Source organism: Myiozetetes cayanensis, unplaced genomic scaffold, assembly GCF_022539395.1.
Source record: "Myiozetetes cayanensis isolate MyiCay16 unplaced genomic scaffold, myiCay2020 scf2-11, whole genome shotgun sequence".
Classification (NCBI taxonomy): Eukaryota; Metazoa; Chordata; class Aves; order Passeriformes; family Tyrannidae; genus Myiozetetes; species Myiozetetes cayanensis.
The window spans coordinates 16,196,295-16,220,336 of NW_026087411.1; the positions used below are offsets into that span (position 1 = coordinate 16,196,295).

At 38.0% G+C, this 24,042-nt stretch overlaps 1 protein-coding gene across 2 annotated transcripts in view; it reads right to left on the reverse strand.

The window, feature by feature from the left end:
• Positions 1–5,487: 5,487 nt before the first annotated feature.
• Positions 5,488–24,042, reverse strand: part of NVL (nuclear VCP like) — a 37,611-nt gene continuing 19,056 nt past the window's right edge. For both annotated transcript variants that reach the window (XM_050316263.1, XM_050316264.1), the window contains 7 exons: positions 23,789–23,908; positions 22,951–23,050; positions 15,179–15,285; positions 11,473–11,549; positions 9,860–9,948; positions 6,926–6,996; positions 5,488–5,749 (listed from right to left, as the gene is read on the reverse strand). In XM_050316263.1, the coding sequence (XP_050172220.1) occupies positions 5,705–5,749; positions 6,926–6,996; positions 9,860–9,948; positions 11,473–11,549; positions 15,179–15,285; positions 22,951–23,050; positions 23,789–23,908 (609 nt within the window). In that variant the 3' untranslated portion in view covers positions 5,488–5,704. The remainder of the gene's footprint in view (positions 5,750–6,925; positions 6,997–9,859; positions 9,949–11,472; positions 11,550–15,178; positions 15,286–22,950; positions 23,051–23,788; positions 23,909–24,042) is intronic.

The window sequence follows — 24,042 nt, forward strand, 5'->3', positions numbered from 1 at the left end:
TTGTTCTGGCAAACAAGGCTTGCTACAACCACTGACAATTCTACCTATTAAGCATATTAGTAATTTATGTACACAGAAAGGTGTTGTTAAATAATCTTACTTGTTTTTTTTTCCCTACACCTACAGTACCCTCTATAAATACTTGTCTTTCTTACATATTAAAATGTGGCGAGAGGTGGTGATATCAAATTTCCTGCTTAAGAAGTTTTTAATTTGGAGCAGAGAACAGATAGCTCTGCTGAAAACTGAAGAATCTCTCCATACCTCAGCACAGTAGGTTTGCCTTCTACCATCTAGTGCACTGATGATGGCTTTAAGCAGTCAAAGGTGGCTACAAATCACCCTTAATCTCAAATGGTCATTCTGTGGTATGTTCTTCACTAACCTGAAAGATGGAATCTGAAGAAGGTGGAATCTTTAGTTGCTGCTCTGCTTCAAGTAACTTAATTTTAGATGCCTTCACCTTCTGCATTTTGGTGTGGTTTTTTTTAGGCCGTTTGTTTTTGTTTGTTTGGTTGGTTTTTTTTGGAAGAAGGTGAGTGCCTGAAAAGAATGTGTTGGTACATCTTACTCCTTATCTGATTGTGGTCTTGTTCTTTAATGTGTGTTTTGTTTAAGTATGGGCCCTTACCTTTGGCTAAGCAGTAGAAACGGAATGAAGGTATGCCAACCACTTCCAAAGTGACTTCCTTAGGCCAGGAACACGAGAGCTAGCCAGCATATTGCTCAGGGTAGAGTGTAATGTCAAAATATACTTTGTCCGGTATTTTTACATGTAATTAAAAAGCAAAGATTAAAGTAATATTGGGTGAATTATTGATTGGTCCCCTTATGCTGAAAGACTTAAGCTTTAGAGAAACTTGGTATTTTTAAAGCAGATTCAAGACCTGCTTTATTGAGTGGTGATACAGATGAACTGTAAAGAACTGCTGCCTTTCGTCTCTACTCAGGAAAGCTGACTTTGGTTGAAATACTTGTATAGGCTTAACAAGTTGCAGACCAGTTTCTTTTTAAGCCACTTAGTTAACTTCACCCTTTTCTTCTTAAATTACCCTTGATGTTGATGACTTATAGGTGGATGAAGGACGGAAAGTGTCTCCAAAAAGTTTTATGGCCAAGAGCTTAAGTTAAAAAATTCAGCTATCCTACATGAATGCTTGAGATAACCAGAGTTCAGAGACAAAATTTTATAGTTACTTAGTTACCTACATCGTGGAATCACTGATGCTCCTTTCTGTGCCCCCACTGGGTAGTGCGAGTGTAAATTCCTGCTTTTAATCAGGACTGAAGTTGCCATGTCTCTTGTTTAAAATTGCAGATGTTGCTTTAAGGTGTTCTGACTATGCTCTTCCCTTCCAACTCCAATTATAAATACTCTGTTTTTCTCTTCAAGAGGTGCAGAACAGTGGGGAATTCTGAGGGAGATATCTATGCCTGCCATAATCGTCCTGAAACATCTGCTAATGGCTACTTATTGGAGAACACTTACTGGATAAGGCTAATTGGAGCCAGTGAGACTTCAGTTTGGATCTAAATAATGGTTCAATTCTTGCAAGCATTGCTTAATACCATTCTTAGGGATATAATTCCTGTGTAATACACAAGAGGCCTCGGCATCCAACTTCAACAGTAGGGATTTTGTCAAAAGCAGATCATCTGAAAGTTAACCTACACTGCAGCATAGTTTCATCCCTAAAAAACAGAGTCAGAGGCATTTCTGAACCAGTAGTGAAAGTAATTAGGAACAGCTGGGCTACTTGATGTGTTTGATATATTCTAAATGTAGAACTAGCTTTATCCAGTCCCACTTAAATGTGGTGTTTACTCCAACAGCATGGCACGGAACTAAGAAACACTAACATCTAAAAAAATATACATACACCATTAGTTATTGTTTTTTAAGGAAGTAAATAGTTTTCATTAATACAAATAAAATATATGGCAAAAACAGGTTAGTATAATTTTGAAACACTTTATCTGAAAGTTGGAGGGAGCCTTGACTAACCGATGAAGAACAAATTGAACCTAAAGAGCAGTAAGAACCCTGATCGTTAACCCAATTATAATTTTTTCTAAATCTATTCAAATGGAATGAGCTAACTTCGGTGTTTCTACTTGCTGGTTAAGGTTTGTTCCTTTCTGTGTAACTAAAGCATCTCAGTTTGGCAAACATCTCCTTTATGTGAAATCGGCCAGGACTTTTAAGTGTCATCCAAGTATTTTAGCTGCAGTTAAATTGTGCGGTGCCCTGAATCCCCTCCAGGGCTTTCAGAGTAACTTGCAGTTTTCAGAATAAACTTCCTTGCATGGCTTTTAACATTCCCTGCCCCCAATTATTTGAAGTTGCTTAAGTGGAATAAGTTATGCATCCTGGAATCTGATTGTACTAGGCATTAGTTTTCCCACAGGACAGGCGTGGGTATATTCCTCTTTCAAAACAACTCTTGCCTCTGGCATTCTTGTTTGGCTGTTGAACCTGTCTGCACCCCAGCAGTGGCCAATTAACATGTGCTAAATGAGCGCATCTCTCTGCAGATCTCGGTGCTTTCAGATCCCTGGCAAGACTTCCCACCTGGCACCAGAGGCCAGTTGAAAACTAGTTAAGACTTTTCAGTTGTGTGTCTCAGAATTGTTCTGGTGAAGTCTTTAAATGTAGCTGGTGAGCACATAACACACACTTGAAAGTCTACAAGTGCTGTGAAATGTATCTGTTCTAGGTGAGTGGCCGCTGTCAGATGATGAGGTCAGTGGTTCACCTCTGCCTCCTTGACTTTTATTCCTTCTAGCAGATGTCAGGTATGTCACAGGAGAGCTTAAAGCTGTTCATTCCTTATTTAATGATGAAGTTCAACAACTGATAAACATCAGCGCTGTAGACTGCAGGCTGCCATCCTAATCCTGTTGGACAAGCTGCAGAAAAGTCACTTCCAAAGAGCAATCTTGTCTAAGTAGTTTGACACAGCTTTTGGGAAGTACTCCTCTGTAATTTGAAAGTCTCAAAGGACTTTTATGGCAAAGCAAGCTCTGCGGTTTCAGCTCACACTGCAAGGCACAGGCAACACTCGTGGGTCTGCACACGTTGCTTCTGTGAGATCCTAGGAAAAATCTGATAAATACTTGTGTCTAAATCATGGGTCTGCCTTTAGCACAGTAACCTGCAACTCAGCACACAATTATCTCCTCTGTAGCAAATCCTCCATTTCACAATGAAGCCTGCAATGGTATACAAGACTTTATTCAGAACAAAGATGTGGAAAAAGTTTCCTATTGAGCCAAGAATGAAGGCAGCTTTTTTTTTTTTTTTTTTTCCTGTTGACATTTCCCTGCCCTACCTCTACCCCCTATCCACGCTTAAGTTAGCACCTACTCTGCTCTGGGACAAGATGATTATTGTGGTTTAAATATGTTGCTAGCCTCAGGAAAAGGGAGAGGAGAGTGGCATGATGAACAATTCCTTGATCTTGTCACAACAGAAACAAGATGACTCGAGGCGAAACCTCGAGGCATGTCTGCTGGGAGGGGCGGTAGCTGCATATGCAGGAAAAATATTTGTCTCTATTTCATGAAAAGGCTCGTTCCTTAAAGCAGCTCCCATTTTCTGTGTACAAAGGATCTCTTCTGTACAAAGGATCGTTGTTTTTTTAGTGATACATACTATAGCTTCACCCAAGAAGTAGCAGTGTGGGTGCACCACTCCTGTGTGAGCACTCAAACAGTTCAGTTGCTGCCCTTGTCTGCTCCTTGATGCACAGGCAGCCCAGGCAAGGTAAGCAAACAGGATATGGAGACTTGACTGATCTGGCTCTTTTAGGCTTCCAACCTGACTTCAGATTTTCCTGTAAATTCAAACACTCCTGCACCCCATTTCCCCTTCCATTATCACCTGTTAAGAATGAAGAATGATCATGAGACACCTTGAATATTAAACATGTTTTGTGTTGGAACTCTTGACAAGATGATTGAGATCCCCTTGCAACGTGCTATTGATTGAAAATGATGATTCTCCATCGTGGGTTTCTGAGAATCAGAATTCAGTAGTTCCTGAAGCCCCAAGCCTGATCTACAATTAAAAGCAGACATGTCATCTTCTGCTTTCTATACAGGGATTTAATTTGTTAGTCATAGGAGCCAGAATTTGAGTCACTGAGGCACCAGCTTCCCTAGGAGAGGGAGGGAATGTCATACCATGCTGAGAAAAAAATCACAGTGCTAAATACAAGCTGCCACGAGCGTCAGGATTTTTAAAATGCAAGTCTGTGGGGATTAGTTATGTGTAATAGCCTTCCACATTTACCTTTGGGGAAAAATATGCAGCCAGATCTGTTGTTAGAAAGCAATTCTGAGAAGAATTTAAGAGGAAAGAGGGAATAGTTTCCCTGTCAAAGTAAGGCCAGCCTTAAAGTTAGATCAGCTTGTTCAGGGGATTTGTTTAAATGAATTATGATTTGTGTAGATCAAATGATCTTCTCCCTCGTCAGTGTTCAAGTAGGTAGAGGAGCTGCTTTCAGATTAGATGTTGCTTACAGAAACTATTTCACTGGGGTTTTTACATGGAAATTTCATGACTTCAATTTTTAAAGTTTAATGTTATCAAACTTAAGACTTTCTATGAAATGTAGTAGCGAAAATCATTAATTTCCTTTTCTGATCCTTGACTGGTAGTAGTGCTTTTAGGAAGAATAGGGCAGATCAGAGGAACTGAGATCAATGATTAAAGAACTTTGTAGAATAATGATGGTGGTAAAAATCCATTAAGGCTTGTAGGTTTCAGAAGTTGGTTGCTCAGTATCTGTCATTTTTCAATGTTCTGTCTTAACTTGGATACTTCCCAGTTTGCTGAAAGTTCAGACCTTCCTTCCAAGACAGAGTCCTTCTTGTATTTAAAAAATAATAATTTAAAAAAAAAAAAGGCTCTTGGCCTGCTTTTTAAAACAGTAACATTTTCCTTCCTCTAGAGGATACCAAAACACTTAATAAATTCAAATCTGTAATTTTTTTTGCTGTTGCAGATTTGCCTAAGAAAAGTAATTAACAACCACACTGTTAACTGACTCTTAACTGTTTCAAATGTTTCTTAGGTTAAATCATAGCACTTTTCTGATTTCTAAAGTTCACTCTGTCCAAGGTAACTCTGAGACAGGTTGCCATCTGTGGATAGTTTCTTTTGATAAGGCAGAGGGAAGCTGTTCGGAGCTCTGAGAACCTGTGCTGGCACAATCATAACGTGTCACTGTTGTTGGAAAAGGCAGGATTAATGGTATGACAACATGCACTGCAGCACTTTCCCAGCTCTGTCCTCCCAGTGATTATTTCAGAGTCTTTGTTCTGGAAAACACAGCAATTTTCACTGGTGGTGGGAAACAGCTACTTGAGGAGTGTAAACACTTGGAAGAGTTAGCCTCTGCCTCAGAGAGATTCCAGGGCACCAAATATATCAGAACGGCATTAGCTTTTTAAAACTAAAAGCATTCATTTTAAAAATGTAAATGGTTATAAGCAGGAGGTACGTATTGTATCTTTTATTCCAGGGACAGTTAAAATACGGATGGTTTAGAGCAGGAGGTTATGATGATCTTTTCTTCAGGTACAGTATAAAAGTTGAGACAGTACAGCTTCTTTCCACCTTGTCTCTTGAAATCAGGCAAGGGTATTACAAAACTCTCCAACAGTGCAGAATAAGTCTCTTGGGAATTGTCCAAATGTATCACCTGCACAGTGACTGACGCAGTTCTTCATACATTATTTGATCCTAACAGTGCCAAGACAAGAGGAAAAAATACTTCAGACAATGGTAAAAAATTATGCAATGTTTAAGTAAGTGATTTTATTATTTAACTAACTGATGTATTATTTAACTAAGTGAAACAAGCCAGCTATATGAGCCACCGGCTGTATTTTAAAACACAAATGAAAACAACAAGGCAAAGCCCCACTATCCTGCCTCATAAATTAGGTTTTCCAGTGAATGGTGACTATCACTGGAAACTATTCACAGAAGCCTCTGGCAGAGTTCTTGCACTCCTCATTGCCGTGGTAGGTGAGAGGGCAGCTTCACTGGGAAGGTACTGCCCTCTTTACTGTGGGAGCTGCTGAACTGACACTTTGCTCCCCCATCTAATGACTGATTAGATGCCAAATTGAACAGACAAGATCAGCTTTTGCTAGTCTAACTTAAAACTGTAACTGCTCCTTAACCCTTCTTACTAGTCCCTGAAAATGACGGTTTTGAGGAACAGAACACTTCCACTGAAATAACTGGCTTTAGAGGTGATGTCTGTCCATGGAATGGACTTACTTTGGTTTGAGAACAACTTTGTCTTCAGTCAGCCAATTAAACCAAGCAAGTTAACCAAACACAGAAATGTGTATGGGATGGAAGAGATAAATACACTAAATCAATGAGAAGTAGCTTTTTTAGCTTTTTTTAATTACTATTTTCCAGTGTTCATAGGAAGATGGGGTAGAGTTTTTGCCAGACTGAATTTGTCTAGCAGATAGGAAGTAGCATCTGGAAATGGGAGATAAGTATCTTGTACTGCAAAAGATATTTCAAAATATCCAACTGACAAGTCTTCAGATGGATTGAACTTCTCTCTGGCTAGTGTCAAAAGCGAATATATTAATGTATTTTGGCTGTAGCACATTCCTGGCAACATACAGAGGGCTATACACAAGCTGTGGTGGTGGCAGGGTGTGGTAAAAGATAACCTTGACAGCTTGGTAATCCATCTACATGCAATGCATCATCTGCAGCTGGAAAAGGAGGCTTTAATTTCTGACCTTAACTCAGATACCAGCTTTGTTTAATGCAGAAACAGGTCAGTCTGAAATACATCCAAGGATGCTGGAGACCTCCAGTCTCCAGCATAAGAACAGTATCCTTTCCAGGGAGAAACGAGTCTTACATACTTGACTCTTATCTTACCTTTTTGGATACTGAAGATTTCACTTTCCTAAAAGCTTCTTCAAAGTGTTTACGGGAAATCTTGATTTCTCCTTAAAGAACAAAGCATAATAAATTATTAAAATTGCAGGCAAGTGACAATCAAGTGACTGTTGCGTGTATTTTAAGGCAGCAATCATGAAACCTCATGTGCTAACTGCATGTGCTACTCAACTAGATGAGATCCAATTCAATAGTGTTATGAACACCTGAACTCTTGTATTTTATGCAGACTCCCATCTCTGATTTTAGGCAAGATCTTAATCCCTCTATCCCTTGCACCTCAATCCAAAGAAAAACTTGTTTCAGAAAGTTATTTTAGGTATTGGTGTTTCTACGTGCAGACTGAGAATTTCATTCTCAAAAATGCTGAGTTAACTGCAGCTTACATCAAAACCAGATAGAATTCAAGTCCATTAACCTTTCTGGAATCGAATGTCTCAAATCCTGCTGCTTCCAGTTCTAGGCTTTATTTTCTACATATATTTAATATTAAGCTTCCCTGTTATTTAGAAAGTACTTAGAAAACATTTTGTTACCACTCTACTTCTACTCATTTCCAAATAATTGACTTCATATCATTGCCTTCTCTGGCATTACCCACAAGTGATTAAAAATTTCACTTCTAAAACTCCCTGTGTTTAAGTTTATGTAAATTGCCCTTTTGACCTTAATGCAGCTATCCACAGTAATTATTCATAATAATAACCTTCTGAACAGGTTTTTTTAGTATCTTAAAACATAAACATACCTGAAATAGGTCATGGATTCCTCTGCTCTCACAAGCAAATGCCTTGTTTAATCTAGAACTAAGCATCCCGAGATGCCACTACTACAAAAATTCATTACAATACTAACACTATGCACAGGTATCAGATATGATAGAAATATGAACTGTGCACTTTAGAATCAGTTTGGTGCATTTTTTTCATTATTTCATCAAGATGCTTTGGGCTTTCACTGCCACTACCTTTGCGATGTGAAATGAACATGAAAAAACTGTTAAGATTAATATATCTTGACTCCAAGTTTAACAAAAATCTTCTGCTAATATAGTAAAAGACTACTTAGGAAATGGAAGGGACTAAATTAAAAATGAGAACTTGTCTAAGGCATTGGTGCTGTTTTTATGCACCATCCTCAGTGGTTTGGAAAAGGGAGGCAGAAGTGACACTCCAAGTTTGCATAGGATAGTGAACTCTTCTGGTAGTTGTTAGGAATTTTCCTTAGATAAACTGCAGTTATCTGGCAGCTCATAACATAATCAGCTCACCTAGGCCTGTTCAAGTTGGAAGTAGAATTTATGAATTCGAACTTCTAAGAATTATCACAAAAAGGATACCTTTCCATTTCACTTGTAAAAATTTACAAGTACCTTCAAGCAAACCACTGCTCAGTGTTAACAAAACCACACCCCCTGAATTTATTCCAGAGGCAAAATATCAGGTATAACAAGAAGTTGCAACAGAGTTTCTCCAGAGTAGAAAGGAGCAGCCATAATTGCAAAGCCCTGACCCTGAGGACACACAGCACCCACCCACGGTCAAGCACAGGCTCTGGGAGGGGAATCAGTTGTGTGTGTCCTGTCCTAACAGTGAAGGAAGAAATTCTCCAGTCTGTGTACACCCTTTTAAGAATATAAATGATCAAGGTCTCAAATTAGAAACCACCTTTCACACTGTCATACCAGTCAGAGCTGGCACCTTGGAAATCCAAGGACATTCCACACAAGCAGCTGCTATAAACACGCAGATCAAGCTATGCATATCTTATGGACTTGCTGGCTGCCTACACATCCCTACAGTGAGTGCTCAGGCTGCAATCCTAACTGTGAAGGCTGAATTCAAGTGATGACCACCTCTGAATGAAGCCTGTTGTATTCTGAATAATTATCAAAATGAACAGGCTAAATTCACATCTCAAATCAAAAGCTTTGTCCATCTACAGCAAGCAAAATGGGTAACTGAGTCATACAAAGGGGAGATTTTATAGTTTATTTTTTTCCTCCCTCTAAATGAACATGGTTTGCCTGAAAACAAGGAACACAAAGATTCTCCTCTGTTAACCTACTGTTAGAAACCAGACAAGACTGGATATGTACTAGATCAAAAAGAATGATGCAAAGCCATTAAAATTCCAGCTTGGTTCTTAAGAGATCAGGGTCATAATGAAGGCCTAAAATATTTTCCAAGGACATAGCCTGAAAAGTCACAATTCCATCTTAGCTTTGCATTTTGACTGATAGGTAAAATAGCAAAATTACTGAAACAAATCTAGACAGATGGGCATTTTATATAAAAGTTTCAATCTATAATTAAAAAAAAAAACAAGAAAATAAAACAGAAGGTGCAGAGAGAAAATGAAAGGGCACACACTGTACTTGAAACAATTTATAACTCCCTGTTAACATCCTGGCAAGAGCCACTGATGAGCTAAACAGCAGAGATCAAAAGCAGCACTCAGATTTTCCAACTCATCTTATCCAGTTACACAATTCAACTGTGTTCCAAAGGTAGGGAATCAGTATATGGGTGGTTCACAGCTGCCCTCAAATCTGCAAGTACGTCAGTATAACTAGTCTTTGATAATGATGTGGAAATTTTCAAAGAGGTATTCAGTCTAGTAAATAAACTGCCAGTTTATAACAGAAACATTTCTTTAAGGTTACAAGGTTCAATTCTTTTAGAGAAACGTTTCTGCTGCACCTCCAGCATAACCACTTTTCCTTTCCTACTCTCCCCCAACTTTACTTCCAAGATGCTTATGTGTTCTTGAAACATCTCTGACTTAATTTTCATTTGGCTCAGAAGTCATCAGTCATACAGCACGAATGTCTTTATGCTTGTCTTGTACTACTTTAAATATTTAACATTCCATTTATCTTGCCACTGTTGAGGTTTTTTTAAGCTTTCTTACCTTTCTTGCTTTGATTATTCTGCAGGGCCATTTCCTCTCTCAAGGCACAAATTGAAGCCTCACGCACAAGAGCAGAAAGGTCTGCTCCTCTACAGATGCAAACAGAATAGGTGATTTTAGGACAAATTGCTCGTCTTTTGCTGATGGCAAACAGAAAGGCAAAATGCTAAAAAATGACAGTAAAAAACTGGTTGGGCCGTCAAAAAACTTCATCTCAAGAACACTGGAAAGAGGCCTGATGACTACCCGCTCTGCAGCCTTCATTATGGACTGACGTCCTCCGGATATTAGTCACAGATTAAGATCAAACAAATGGGAAGCAAGGGAAGAGGCAAAAATCCTACTCAGCATCTTTAAAAATGCCCAAGGATTGATTAATACTGTGCCACTTGGTGGGAACATGAGTCTGTCTTTCTTTTACAGACCTTATAAAAGATTCAAATGAAATCACTCCCTATTACAAAAGGGAGTTGTGGTGCTCAAAGCTGCATCAACAGTTAACATGTTCTTAAAATAACAGTATCCACAAAACATAGATCAGTGGTTTTATGCATTTATTTCCAGTTTCCTGTAACTGGAACAGCTGGAAAGCTGTTGAACTAAGCCCTTAAACTGGTGAAAGTCATTGAACAAAAAAAAAATATTTCACAATTAACTCCCTATACTTCATTTGGGGGTGATAGGAATACAGCTGTATTTAAAAAAAATCAAACAAAGAAAACCAAAACCACACAAAAAATCCACAAATCCACAAAAACCCAAACCAAACCCAAAGAAATCAAAACCCACAATAAAGGCCCCTCCCCCCCAAAAAAACCCCAAACCATACCTCAAAATACAAGTAAACCCAAACATTAAAAAAGACAAACACAAAACCTCCCTGAACCCCACAACAAAAATCCAATTCAAAACCCACTCACACTGGACCAAAAAAGTCCAGTGAGTGAAAGAGAAAGAAAGAAAAAGTGTTCATCTTTCCCAAGTAATATTGCAACAAGCAGCATGTCATAAACTTTATATTTTGTGAACTACACAAAATTATTAAGTATTAATAAATTAGTGAATAGCTTAAAGCTTTTTGAAGTTTTATAGACTGTAATTGCAAATTGTTTTGACAGGTATGGCCATCAAGCTTTCCCTGAATCCACACCTTGCTATTCCAAAGCACAAGTTGAACTGGGCCCTCATTACTCTGTCAAACAGATTGCTTTCAGCTGTGGGACAGAACAAGTCGGATATGGCTGTCTGACCAATTTGCTTTCATCATCATTATATATAGGTCCACAAATACAGAGAGCTCTTTTATCCTCAGATTATGCAAGAATTATAAAATAAAACCAAGCAAAAATCAAGAGGCCTCCACTGATCTGTATTTACAGCATGAAGAGGACTATTCCAGATGAGAAAGACTTTAGCATCTGTATGTTCCTACCAACTCCTTGGGAAAAAAGCTCAAGTGAAAAGCAAGAAAAATAGCATTAAGGGCAAAGGTGTATAAAACCTGAAAATGAAGAGATCCACTTAATAATAGCAATATAACACACTTTCAAATGCATCAGAAGACCGTTGACACTGCATATTAAATATTAAAGTCAAAACTAGAAGGAACTCACGTGTAACAATCACAATGTTGACTGTAAGCAATTTCTTCAAGGCTTACATCACTACCTAGTGGAGGCCGAGTGCCATCCTAAAGGAGTTGAGGTAAGAAAAACAAGAAGACAGGAAAACATTATTTTTATACATGCCATCCCTGAAGTGATTAAATTTCATTAATCAAGAATAATATTGAGGTCTGACAGATTTCCCAAAATATCCACAAATACTAATAAACTTAATATCAAACTGACAAGAAGGGTAACCAGCCCTGAAACCATGTAATTATGAAATAATAAGCAATGCTAAATTTTATCTTCCCACCAACAGATTAGATTCTCTCTAAGGAAATATTGACCAGCCTGTCACAGGGCATTGTAACATTGACACTGTTCCATAGGGGGATGTGCCTTTAATAACAGCTGGTTGCATCAGTAGTGTTGTTTAGCTGAACTTCCTCTGGTTTTATTGTGTGTTGAAATCAAATAGGTAAGCACTAAGCATGTCAATTTAGTCTTATCACCTTTAAGACTGAATTAACTGTATATCTTTTATATTCTAGATCTAAATTTTCAAACTTAGAAGTTTTCCATTCTGGATGTCATAAAAGTTTACATATACTGTTCTTACTGCTTCCTCCAGAAAGATCCCTGAAGTGGTTTTCTTTATTATTTTTGCATCTCCAAGAGCAGAAAGTCTTGAGCAACATTAGAAATTGTATTTGAAACTAGCCAACAAAGTTTCCCAACACTATAAGCTTGGAGATCTCCCTATTACCCTTTGATAACAGTAAAGTAGTATCATGAGAATACAGAGATTCAAGATGTCTCTCTTATCAAACAATATTTTTGACAGTTGAGAACACTTTTTTATACAATTGATAAGTTTGTGCCAGAAACTCATTTGACAGAAAGGCACAAATTCATATACTTATTTTCTGACTTCTTCAGAGGAACTAATATATCACATACCTACAACACTTTCCAGAAAAAAAAAATAGTTTATAGTAACTGGCAAGTTAAACCCCTTGAATACTTAACAGACAGTAAACAGTCAAGGACTAGGCACAGTAAGGAAACAATCTTGAATGAGTCTTTGCTCGAATAACAGTTAGAAAGGGAAAAAAAAAAAAAAAAAATCCAAACATCCTATAAGGAGAGACTTTAACCTTTAACCTTCCTTTAACAAGGAAGCCTCATACCATTTCATTTGGGATACTCTGGTAATTGTTGTACGAAACTGCAGGCCAGAGGCACCTTCTCTGCTAGAAAGGAGTGCTCTACCCAGGGCTTTGAGGAGCAACATGTGTTGGGCACTTCTTGCTCTGCCCACTCTGTGACAAGCTCAGCCGCCTGTGCACCAGAGAAGCTTGATGCAGCTTGTAGGAATGCTACAGGGTAACCCAAACATGTGAAGACAGGCTACTCTTGCATAACTAACATGCAATTTGAAGTGACTGATTTGTACAGGTTGACTGACATAAAACTCTTTCACAACAAAGCTCCAACCTACATTTAGACTGTCCGTCTTCCTGACAATCTATTCTTCCCCCAGCTCCCTTTTCTGCTTCTCATGCTGCCTTCATAAACATCCATGTTTTCATTCAGCAACAATCATCAGTTTCCATATCCTGTGCATGTGTTCCTTGGAAATTTCTGGGAATGCATACCGTCATCCAGAAGCCACTCAAACATTTTTTTCTCTGGCCTTGAGCAAGTGTGTACTCAAACTTTTCCTTGCCTATAATGCGTGGATGAAATCTGACAAAAATTGAGGTACTTTAACACATTTTCTCCTCTCCCCATTCCACGTTCATCTTTCAGATAACTCCTATACATTTTTAAAGATTTAACACCTCATTCACTACAAAGACTTGTAACCAAAACGTTCAGACTAGTGTGAATTAAGTAGGCATGAAAGCATCTTGCATTCCAAAAATAACAAACCTTGATAACCAGTGACAAGATCCACAGAAACCAAGCTGGTAAACAGTATGCAGTGCGTTGCTTGTATCACAAGAAGACCCATAAACAGATAAGGCAACATCAAATATGACTTGTCAGCAGAAGACAAAAATACTCTGGCAATGGGATAATAACAAGGTTACCACATCCCATGTGCCACTCCTCTTGGTATTAGCCCAACAGGAAGATAAGACTGCAGCCACAAAGATTCCCAGAAGGAGCAAAAGATGGTTTTCAGCAACCTTGCCCAAGATTTATGGCAGCTGAAGTAAGCACAATTCTGAACTGTTTGATCCTGAGAGGGAAACTGAAAACAGTTCTCTCAAGCCACCAGTTCATCATCACCAGTCAGGAGGAAGCCAAAAAATCAAGTAAGGACTCAACACAGAGTTCCTTATCCCCCATGTTTCCCTCAAGTGATTCTGGCCCTACCAGGTGGATGTGTGTATCTACTGTATGTGGCTGTGAGAGCGTGAGCAGGTGAAATCTGTGAGGGAGTGAGAGAAATCAGTTCTGTTTAATACCACCTTTCCCTCCCGTGAAGTCTCACACCAAGCTCTGCTGCCCTATTTCCCCACACACCCAATTACCTTTAAAAATAAATGTTGTAAAATAAAAATAAATGAAATAAAAATAATAATTCCTTACTGGAAAATGATTCATGGATGTTACACTCAATTTCTCTCAACATCTTAAAAAGAGCAATCATCTTTAAGAACATGGCTGTAGAAAGTATTAACTGAAATATTTTTATAAAATTTAGAAACAAACTGATCTACTGCAACGAGCAAATGGGGGAATACTTAATGTTTTTTCATCCCTGAAGCAATGCACAGAACAAATGAAGGGAAGTCTAACATCCTGAATTTGTAATGAGAGTTCATCTTTTGAACAACCATTTCATCATGAAAGAACATGTTTGAATGAGTTCTCACTTTCTGTATTATCAACCAGCCATTGCCTGCACCACAACTTTAAGCTTACACAAGTCTGAATTACCTTTTATTACAAATCTATTAAATAATTTTTGCCACACTTTTCATAATGCAGTGTTATCTCAGTGAAAACTTCGTCTCCTTTGCAGCTCAAAAAGATTATCAGATAGAACATCTGCTCTTAACAATGTTGAGCTACTGGAAAAGTAGGAAATATCCAAGTAATTCATAATGCTTTGTATGTTCTTTTTTAAGGCCTCGATCACTGCTGTGCCATACCTGGAGAAATACAAAGAATTCTATAACCCAAATCTCTGAAGTGGCAGATTGTGCTGTTACCCAGAGGGAGGACCCACGAAGGCACCTATTTTACGTTTTCACATTCACTTTGACCTACAGCCTCTATCACCACAAGCTCCCTTTAATCCTAAATGCAATTAAATGTCACAACTACTGTTGAGCAAATACAGCTGGAGCTTGTGAATCATTCTGGTGAATGTCTGGAACCCCCCAAAAAAAGCTTACAAAACACTTTTAGGCCTATTACTCACACAGATAGGAATCTTTTAATTAAATCTATTCAAACTGTGACGATAAAAGCAGCAGCTTCCATGTCTGACGGGTTTGCTTTACTCAAGATTTATCAACTCCTTGCAGTTTCACAGCAAATTTGAAAGCAGATGGGCTGATGGTTTATTTTTATGACCTCATGTAATGCTTGAAAGTGTTTCACGAGACAGGATCCTGCAACTCTTTGTAAAATTTACTCTGTCTTAAAACATTCCACCAAACTTCAAGGTAAGGATTTATTTCCAAATACTCACTTTGGTGATGGTCTTTAAAATAGCCAGTCGATCTTCAGGTGGTGGCAAACCCACATAGAGTGTTTTATCCAGTCTACCAGGACGCAGGATTGCCGGGTCAATTATATCTTAGGGAGGGGGAAAAAACAAGGAAAAAAAAATCATCCAGAACTGAGACACACCCTTAGGAAAGCCTACACACGAGAAGGAACACATGCCTAAGTGTACCAGGATTCAAAGAAGCGTTAGTGCTGTGATGTGAAGCTCTGAGCATTGAGGTAGCTGACTGAAGTAGTTTCATCTTTGTCAAGTAGGAGTCTCTACTGCAGTTAAGCTGCATCTGCTCAACGATGGCTCATAAATACCGGTTTCATCTCTTCACAAATGAACACAACTCTATATCTGGCAGTACAGAACTGGAACATTTTTTCTGAGGAATTCCACATTAACTCATAACAGTTTGTTCTATTGGAAGGACCTCTTACCTGTATTGCAAATCTGCTTGAAAGGGACAGAGATAAATCAAGAATAACAAGTACACAGGGCCAACCATAACCATCCACATGTAAACTTAATTTTACTGGTCATTTGCATCTCTATTACACACTAGTTTTCTTAATGGTAAAATAGGAGATCCAAGTACAGCATTTGTTTCCCAGGAAGAACTGCAGACTCCAAATTTATTATGTGTGGAGAAGCAAGAAATTGTTTTAATTTATTATTTCAATTTATTTTGCGATAAAATTATCATAAATATTTCTAGACAACCATTCAAAACTTAAATATAACAGAAACGTGTAGCAGCCTTTTAGCACCACAGGCTGTGGACTGAATATCCACAAACAATAAGTCAGGATATACTGACTACTGGTATAACAAGAGATACAAACAAGGCACATAACCTGTGAAGGGCCTCAATTCCTGTCTGTACTTCAGCACAAACTGCCTGCATGATGTTTCTAAAGGCTTCTCCATGCCCTATTTGCCCACCTTCCAAAATCCAATAATGATATTAACTGCTCTGTTTCACTAAGGAATTCTACTGAGTCACCATCCCTGGAGGTATTTAAAAGATGTGTAGATGGTGCTTGGGGACACAGTTTAGTGGTGGACTTGGTAGTGCTGGGTTAACGTTTGGACCCGAGGACCTCAGAGATCTTTTCCAACCTAAATGATTCTATGACTTTATGATATCCTACATCTACAGTAACGTGAACAGCAAAGTCACAAAAGCACCCACAGAAGATATAAATAAAACTGTACTTTTTCCTATAACAGACTGGGTTTAAGTATGTGAATTATAAGGATGTGTGAGGTACCTACTGCCAGAACCTTTCCCAAAAGTAACAGTTGATAGTTACATTTAAGTCTTAAGCGGGAAATCACTCGTTACACCCTCTTGACAAAACAGCTGACAGATAAACTACATGCATTTGTGTTTATCAGCAGTGAAGAACTGGGAAAAGTGAAGCTGTTGATCCTTATTCAACAGATGTTTTAAAGAAAAGAAAACACCACCCAAGCCCTAGAACAGTAGGATGGAACCACAGCTATCCCTTTTTTGCAAATGAAAAAAAGCTTGTTTAACACTTGTCAAGACTTGAATACCTGATCCTACCACAATATAGTCTTGATTCACTTTTTAGAGATGCTCATAGCCTTGTTCAAGTTACTCTCTGACTTATGCTTAAAGGACAACTCCATTATCTTTCTCTTGGACAAAAACATATTTTTTTTTTCCCATGATATAGCAGTCGTGTGCAGAAGCATCTATGGAGGCAAAAATCAACTATTGCAAATGCAACAACAAAAGTGGAGAAAAAAAAGAATGCCTTGATGTATTAATTTAATCCAGACCAGATAAAACAAGAGTTAAACAGAATCCCTGCCAGAGCAGGCCAGACAAAAACATGTTACTTATATGTTTGTGCACAGTTCTATGGGACACTTCATCTTGCTTTGGCACAAGTACACTTTCCTGTTTTTGTGGCTTTTTTTGTACAGAAGTCTTGTCACGTTATTAATATAAGATGACAAAGTTCCTCAACATCAGAAAAAATACTCTCAATAAGGACTTGCATTACAACACCGTGCGCTTGACAATTTTCCCATTCTGAAGTTCCACAAGCTCTTTAAAATGTTAAGCTTGATACACAAAATACTGTTTCCATTTTGCATGCTGAGAACGTGGTACTTGCCATGCTTTTTGTCCAACAACATGAGGTCAGTGAACCGTCTAAAGATGCATTCATCTTTTTGTGATAACATTGCCCGCATGTTATCTAACTAGATAAGCTGCCCTAATGGTGGTTTACAACAACAAGGCCACACCAAAGCTTAAAACACAGATCTACACTCCCCATCTCCTTAGGAATCCATTCACTTCACTCTTCTGGTTGAGATGTGGGCCTGAGGTTCTTGAAAATTCATGTCACGTAAACCAGAAAATTAATATTTACTTGTTGGACAAATTCACTCATTAGATGCACTTCATATCCACTTAAAAAAACCGAATAATGTTCTCCTATTGGGAATTTCAAAGCATTCCACCCTGATAAATCATAAGGCTCTCTCCATACATGTTATCTCTAAACTTATCTAAACGAAAGAGAGTCAACTCATTTTAGATACATTTAACATTTTAATGAAGTTAAGGTAGTTATCACAGATACCTCTTTCAGAGCCTGTTATTATCTCTCAAGTTGGAAGGAAAGCAAAGCATGGAAATGTGATAAAACACAACACTCCTTTTTCCAAGTGGTTGTCTCACAGAGAGACTACACTTCTACTAAGAGAAATGTCCAGTTAATAATTTTCTGTCTTTCTGATGTGGTCAGTGGCGTTGACTATGTCATTAGAAGACTCTGCATCATTTTCCAAATAATTTGACAAAATTACATAAGAAGACATTTGGAGTACATCCATCCCTTGCTTCACTTTTTAAGGTTAAAACAGGCACTAATCTTTAGAGAATTATATAGTATTTCAGTTTGCTACACTGCTCTTCAAACTACTGCAAAATTTTACGGAATCACTAAATTCCATTGAAGGTATCTTTGCATGAATTCCTATATTGTGACATTCTATTGTTGTATAATAGAACACTCACTTCCCGTTGATTATTCATGTCTTAACTCTACAGGAGTCAATGTTTACAGAAGTTCAGTGCATACCAGCAACAAGGACTACTGTGCTGAGCTCATCAAACTTCTCCTATACTCACTAGAGCTTTTAAAATCACATTTGAAGTACATGAGGTCTAGGCCCTCGCATCTGTGATGTCCTGAACCTCAGGCTCAGAAGCCCTAAAAGGCTTTCTGAGACTCCAGATGTGAACACTGTAGTTAACAGCTGAAGTTACTGTGAAAGATACTTAACATTCAGGGGCTGCTGAAAGGCAGAAATATAATTTGTGTGAATCAGAGCTGTTATGAAAGAAATTGTTCCATGCCTCACATATTAAGTGCTTTTCTTAGATCTTATCATGCCTTTAATTCAGCAACATGTATAAACAGGTAAAAACATAACAAACAATGCCCAAAACTAAAATGTAACTATTGTCAAAGACTGAAGATTTTGTCATTGTGTTTCAAAACATGTGCTTCAGGTGAGTAGCTCTAGGAAACCAACAAACTTGCTGGAAGAAAAACAGAACTCACTGAAACCAGGACCACGCTCAAAGACAAGAGCAGACGGGGAATTTTACAAGAATCAATTAAAAAAGCTACAGGAAGAGGCCATGAATAAAAGCAAAGACATCATCACACTTCACATCAAGCTTAAAAGCACTGTCAGTTTGTAGTGTTTCACTTGGTTCTTGTCTGTGTCCTCATGTTACACACAGTTCCTTAGATCCCAGGTAAATGCTGCTGATGCCTCGGTCAGCACTCTAAGAGTTTATAAATGTCCAAAGCCTGGGGAAGTAAGAGAAGAGCAGAAAGCAGCAGTATCTGCTGAAACTCACATTGATAACTAGAAATTTGTGGGACATTATAGGCATTATTTAACAGTGGTACTTGATGGTTTTGTAGTATTTAATCTCGGATTCGGGGAAGGAAGTAGACTGAAAAAGAATATAATTATTGTGACCCATAAAGGTTCTAACAAGACAAGACATTTCTGACTCCTTTTTTTTCCCTCTCTCTAATGACATTGAGTGCTTTAAAAGTTTAATCCTGTTCAGACAGAGCTTGACATTGGTTCTGCATTTAGGTGGAAAGAGACTGTGTTGGGAATACTGCATCCCTGCTAATTTAGGAGGAGTCAAGAAATATCTACAAAGGACTTTCAAAGTCACCAAGTAAATGCAAAAAACATTCAAACATCCTGCTTTTTGGGGCACATCAAAGGCTTATTTCAGCACTGCCAGAATAAGAATCACCACTTGCAGACCAATCTACTGTGCCTGCCCTTTTGGTAGGAATTAGAGCCTTCCAAGTCCTTAAAGGCTCTTCTAAAAAAAAGAAGTTGCCAGTCTCCAGCCATGGGGTATATAAAGCACCACCATTTCACAATAATACCTTGTCACAGATGCCAGCACCTCACTGGAACTGCTGTGCCAGGAACATACCTTGGTGGCAAAAGTGGTTGAGCCACTGCTATCCTACTGCTATTATTATTATTATTGTTGTTATTGTTATTATTTAATAACAGTCTCTGAGACTACAGTGCTGACAACATACACTAACAGTCATGAACAGTACCAGCAAACAACTATCAAAGCTACCATGCCTGCAACCACTCTAAAAGAGAAGTGTCTTGAAAAGCCATTTTCTCTCCCAGTAAGTTATACTGACATGGATTAAAACCTATGAGACCTCACACTTCACAGTAGTACTATATTCTTCAGATTTATGTAACACAATCCCCCCAGCAGCACCTCTCTTCACCATAACTATGACAGAAAAATCTGTCATACCAAATGTCAGACTTAAAAGACCTTTTCAGGCACCACAACTTTTATTGGTTGTGGGAATCATTTAAATATAGTAGCCAGTATAAGCTATGCCTCTCCTAGAACAGACACTACCTGCAGTGTGCTCCTATTAACTAACCAGACCATACCAGAAATATTTAATTTGGTGAGCACTGCCTCTTCCCTAAGACCCATAAAAAGTGCATAAACTGAGAAAAATCGCTTCCCCAATTTAACCCCAACTTCAGTAGAAGTTGTTCTGAGAAAAGCTGCATAAACTGAAAACTGTATTTTCTCACACTGACAATTTGCAGATAGCACAGGAAAAATTCATGGTCTAAACCTATCCAAAATGTTATTCAGACACACAGCTGATGTCCTTCTGAAGCAAGAGATCCATCCTATCCAAACTGCATGAATAACTCTCTCCTCTAGCAGAAGCTGCATGTGCCAAGCTTGGCAATTCAGAAAAAATTATTTTATTATGTTGGCAAAACAACTCTTTGTATCTTTATCAAGATGCAATTGATTTCAATTTACAGAATTTGCAGCTACATTTATACCCTTTAATGGGATGATTATATTTGTTATCCCTGCCTTTGCGTTTTCTTTACATTTGGTATTTTTACCTCAAATTCACTTTTTTTCTCCATCGATGTCACTGACTAGTAATACTGATTTCATGCCTCACAAATTTTCCAGCTGCCCTCAAATATTAGTCCAAACCTCGTTACTAAGGGAAGTTTTGTAATTTTAACTATTTCTGTATGGTAAAAGAGTATATCTGCTACTGCAGCTGAACAAGGCAACAGAAAAAAAACTGAAAAAAAAAAGAAAGGAAAAAAGAAAAAAAGATCCTCAAACCATTCCAGAGGTACTTTATAACAACTTAATGGTAAAGATGAGTACAGTATAAGGCTTATAAAGGGAGGGATTAACAATTTCACAGATTTCAGATATGCATGAAAATGAGACCCATAAGTACTGAATCAGTGTAAATCTAAACCATGGAATTAGGACAAACCTGCCCCACACAAGTATTCATATCCTGAAATGAACATCTGAGCAACATTTATTCTAACCTGGCCCTTGTAAAGCCACTGAAGTGTTGCATTCAGCTGCCTCCACAAAAGGAATCATGAGCTCAGAACGTTGCCACATACACAGACCAGCCCTAAAAGTACCCGCCTCGTGTACAACCTGCTGAGGTGGCACTGCAGGAAGGAAAGCTGGATGCTTCCTCAACTTCAGAAGTGTTGGAATTCCCAGCCCAAACTACCAGTCAGAGATAATGACAAGTCAGTAATTAGATACAAAGCCCTTGAGAAACATTAATAAATAAGGCTGCTTGATATAAATGCCTGCGCTAGCATAACTAATTTAGGGAGAGATCTCTTTCCTAAGGCAACCTGATGACACCGGTAAGAACACCCTTGGTACATCCAACTGCATCTATATATAGATGGGCTACATTGTATAACCTTATTCTCTATTCTACATTGGATTGGAGAGGTCAGGATCATCAAATTCATGCCAGGAAAATTTACCACTTTAAATCAAAGAATTGGTACAAGCAGATATAGATTTAAGCACCTACTGCTCATCCTTCACCATACAGAAGGCTTTTGAGAGTCTCTTGTGATACCAAGAATTCAAGAGATAGGAAAATTTTCCTCAAATCTCTGAAGCATTTGACCATTGGAAAAAACCAAAAATGCCTCATAGTTGCTCATTTAAGCTGATTTCAGATCAAATTTCCTTAATTCATAGGACCCAAGTAATCTGACAAGTTTTTTAACTTTCTCATCTCCTGATTTATATCCAAAATAGCAATGCTACTATTTTGCCCTGTTAAGCCATTTCTCAGTAAGATCCTGCACCTTGTCCTTAGTTAATGCAGGTCTGAAATAACTGTGTCAGTGTTATTAGTAATTTGCCAAATACCTGTTCTAGGTGCAAAGTTTCTCTCAAAAATTCTGGTACCCAAACCAGTATGTTTTTAACAAGACATATGAGTAATCCTGCATTTAATTTCAGCTGCAACATTCCAAAAAGTGCTCATAACCAAGGAAGTGCAACATCTTCATGCATGTTCCTTTCTAAACTGCTAACAAATTCCTTTACTTATGACTCTCAGCTCCAGATGGAATTCAAATTCAGGATGAGCCAAGTTTCTTGCAATGTATAAAACAAAAGACTTCTCCATAATACAAAGATGCAGAACGTTGCTTGTAAAAAAACATGACATTTGTAAAGCAGATGTCAGTGTTCAGCTTATTAACTAAGAAGATGCTGCTGGAATTGCAAAAGCTACCAAAAATTGAAGAGCCAGCAAGGGAGCACAGACAGCTGTTAATATCAAAGCCTGACAGAACATGAGGAAACAAGAGAACAACTTCAGCCTAAGGGAGCCTAGTTTGGAATATGGAGCCCGGGAAGCAAAATATAAGCAAATGGAAAATGATTTACCATGAGACAAATGCCCCCCTGCAAAAAACCCCAAACTAATGTTGTTTTTGATAGAAAATCAGTGTAAGAATTAAAAAAATACATAAATTACATTTTAGTTCGCTTTTCTTCTTTTATGTTCCAAGGAGATAATGCAAAGTCCAAAGCAGTCAAAGGTCTTTCAAAGGACTTTGCAGCAATGGTACCACGTGCTAATTTAGACACATTCTAAAGAGGTTGCTTCATCTCACACTGCCACATGAACACGGAACAGATTAACCAAGCAGAAAAAGTTTGGATTTGAGCAGATGCTGTAATTTTAAGTACAGAACAAGGTTAGTTATAGAATTCAAATATTTAAGAACATGTGATTTCATTAGAAGAGAGTCAAGGAGGTCTGATTTCTCCTTCATGATTTTTGGGTCCTTACCTGGCCTGTTTGTGGCAGCCATAATGAAAACCTGCTGACGATTCTCCAGACCATCCATCTCGGTGAGCAGCTGGTTAACCACTCGGACACTGGCTCCTGACTTTAAAACGAGAAATTTGTCAACAAAACTGAGGGAACAGTGGGAATGTGAATGTTTCAAAGTAAAAGAAACAAAAGATCTACTGGCTCCCTGCACTGAAATACTACTCAAAGAAAAAGTTTCTTTTTCACACTTTCACTGTAGCTGCACTCTGGATTCCTTCTATCATACTCTGAGCATGTTTCCATCCCAAATTCATGCTATCTGTACACCTGACACAGACTTTTAACATGTGGCAAACCTCTTCTTTCCAATTAAAACTAAAGTGCTCACTTAGAGAACTACATATAAATATTTACACTAACTGTTCTGCCATCTACCTCAAAAAGACAACACAAAATTTCTCAATATTCATTTTTTTGAGGAGAAAAGAAGTTCTCAAACATTTAAACCTCTAAAACAAGAGTATCAGATGAACTATTTAGAGTTAAATGTTAACTCCACAGTAGTGACATCCTTATAACCAAATTCAACAGCTTAACCTGAATTTCTCTGGATATTTTTTCCATATATGTGTACTAAAAAAAAAGTATTAAGCTTTATAAAACTTGACCAACATATTTTTCCTCAAGTGACAGAAAGCCTAAGAGATTGCTTTTCTTGTGAGATACTGATACCTTCTGGGCTAAAAAAACATCCAACAAAACAAAACAAAACAAACCCCACAAAAACAAAACAAAACAAAAAACCCTGTAACTTGGATTATTTATTTATGGAGATATTTTAAGACACACTCACTTCACGGTCAGACCTCCGAGGGCACAAAGCATCGACTTCATCAAAAAATATAACACAAGGGGCTGAATTCCTGGCACGCTGGAATACCTGACGTACAGCACGTTCACTTTCACCAACATACTGAAAAAAAAAAAGAAATAAAAGACAAATTACATTGAAAAAATGTAAGACATGGAGATTTTACTTGGGTAAAAAAAAATATCATAGTTCTAAATAGTATTTGAGGTACTTTGCAAGGGAGAAATGCAACATAC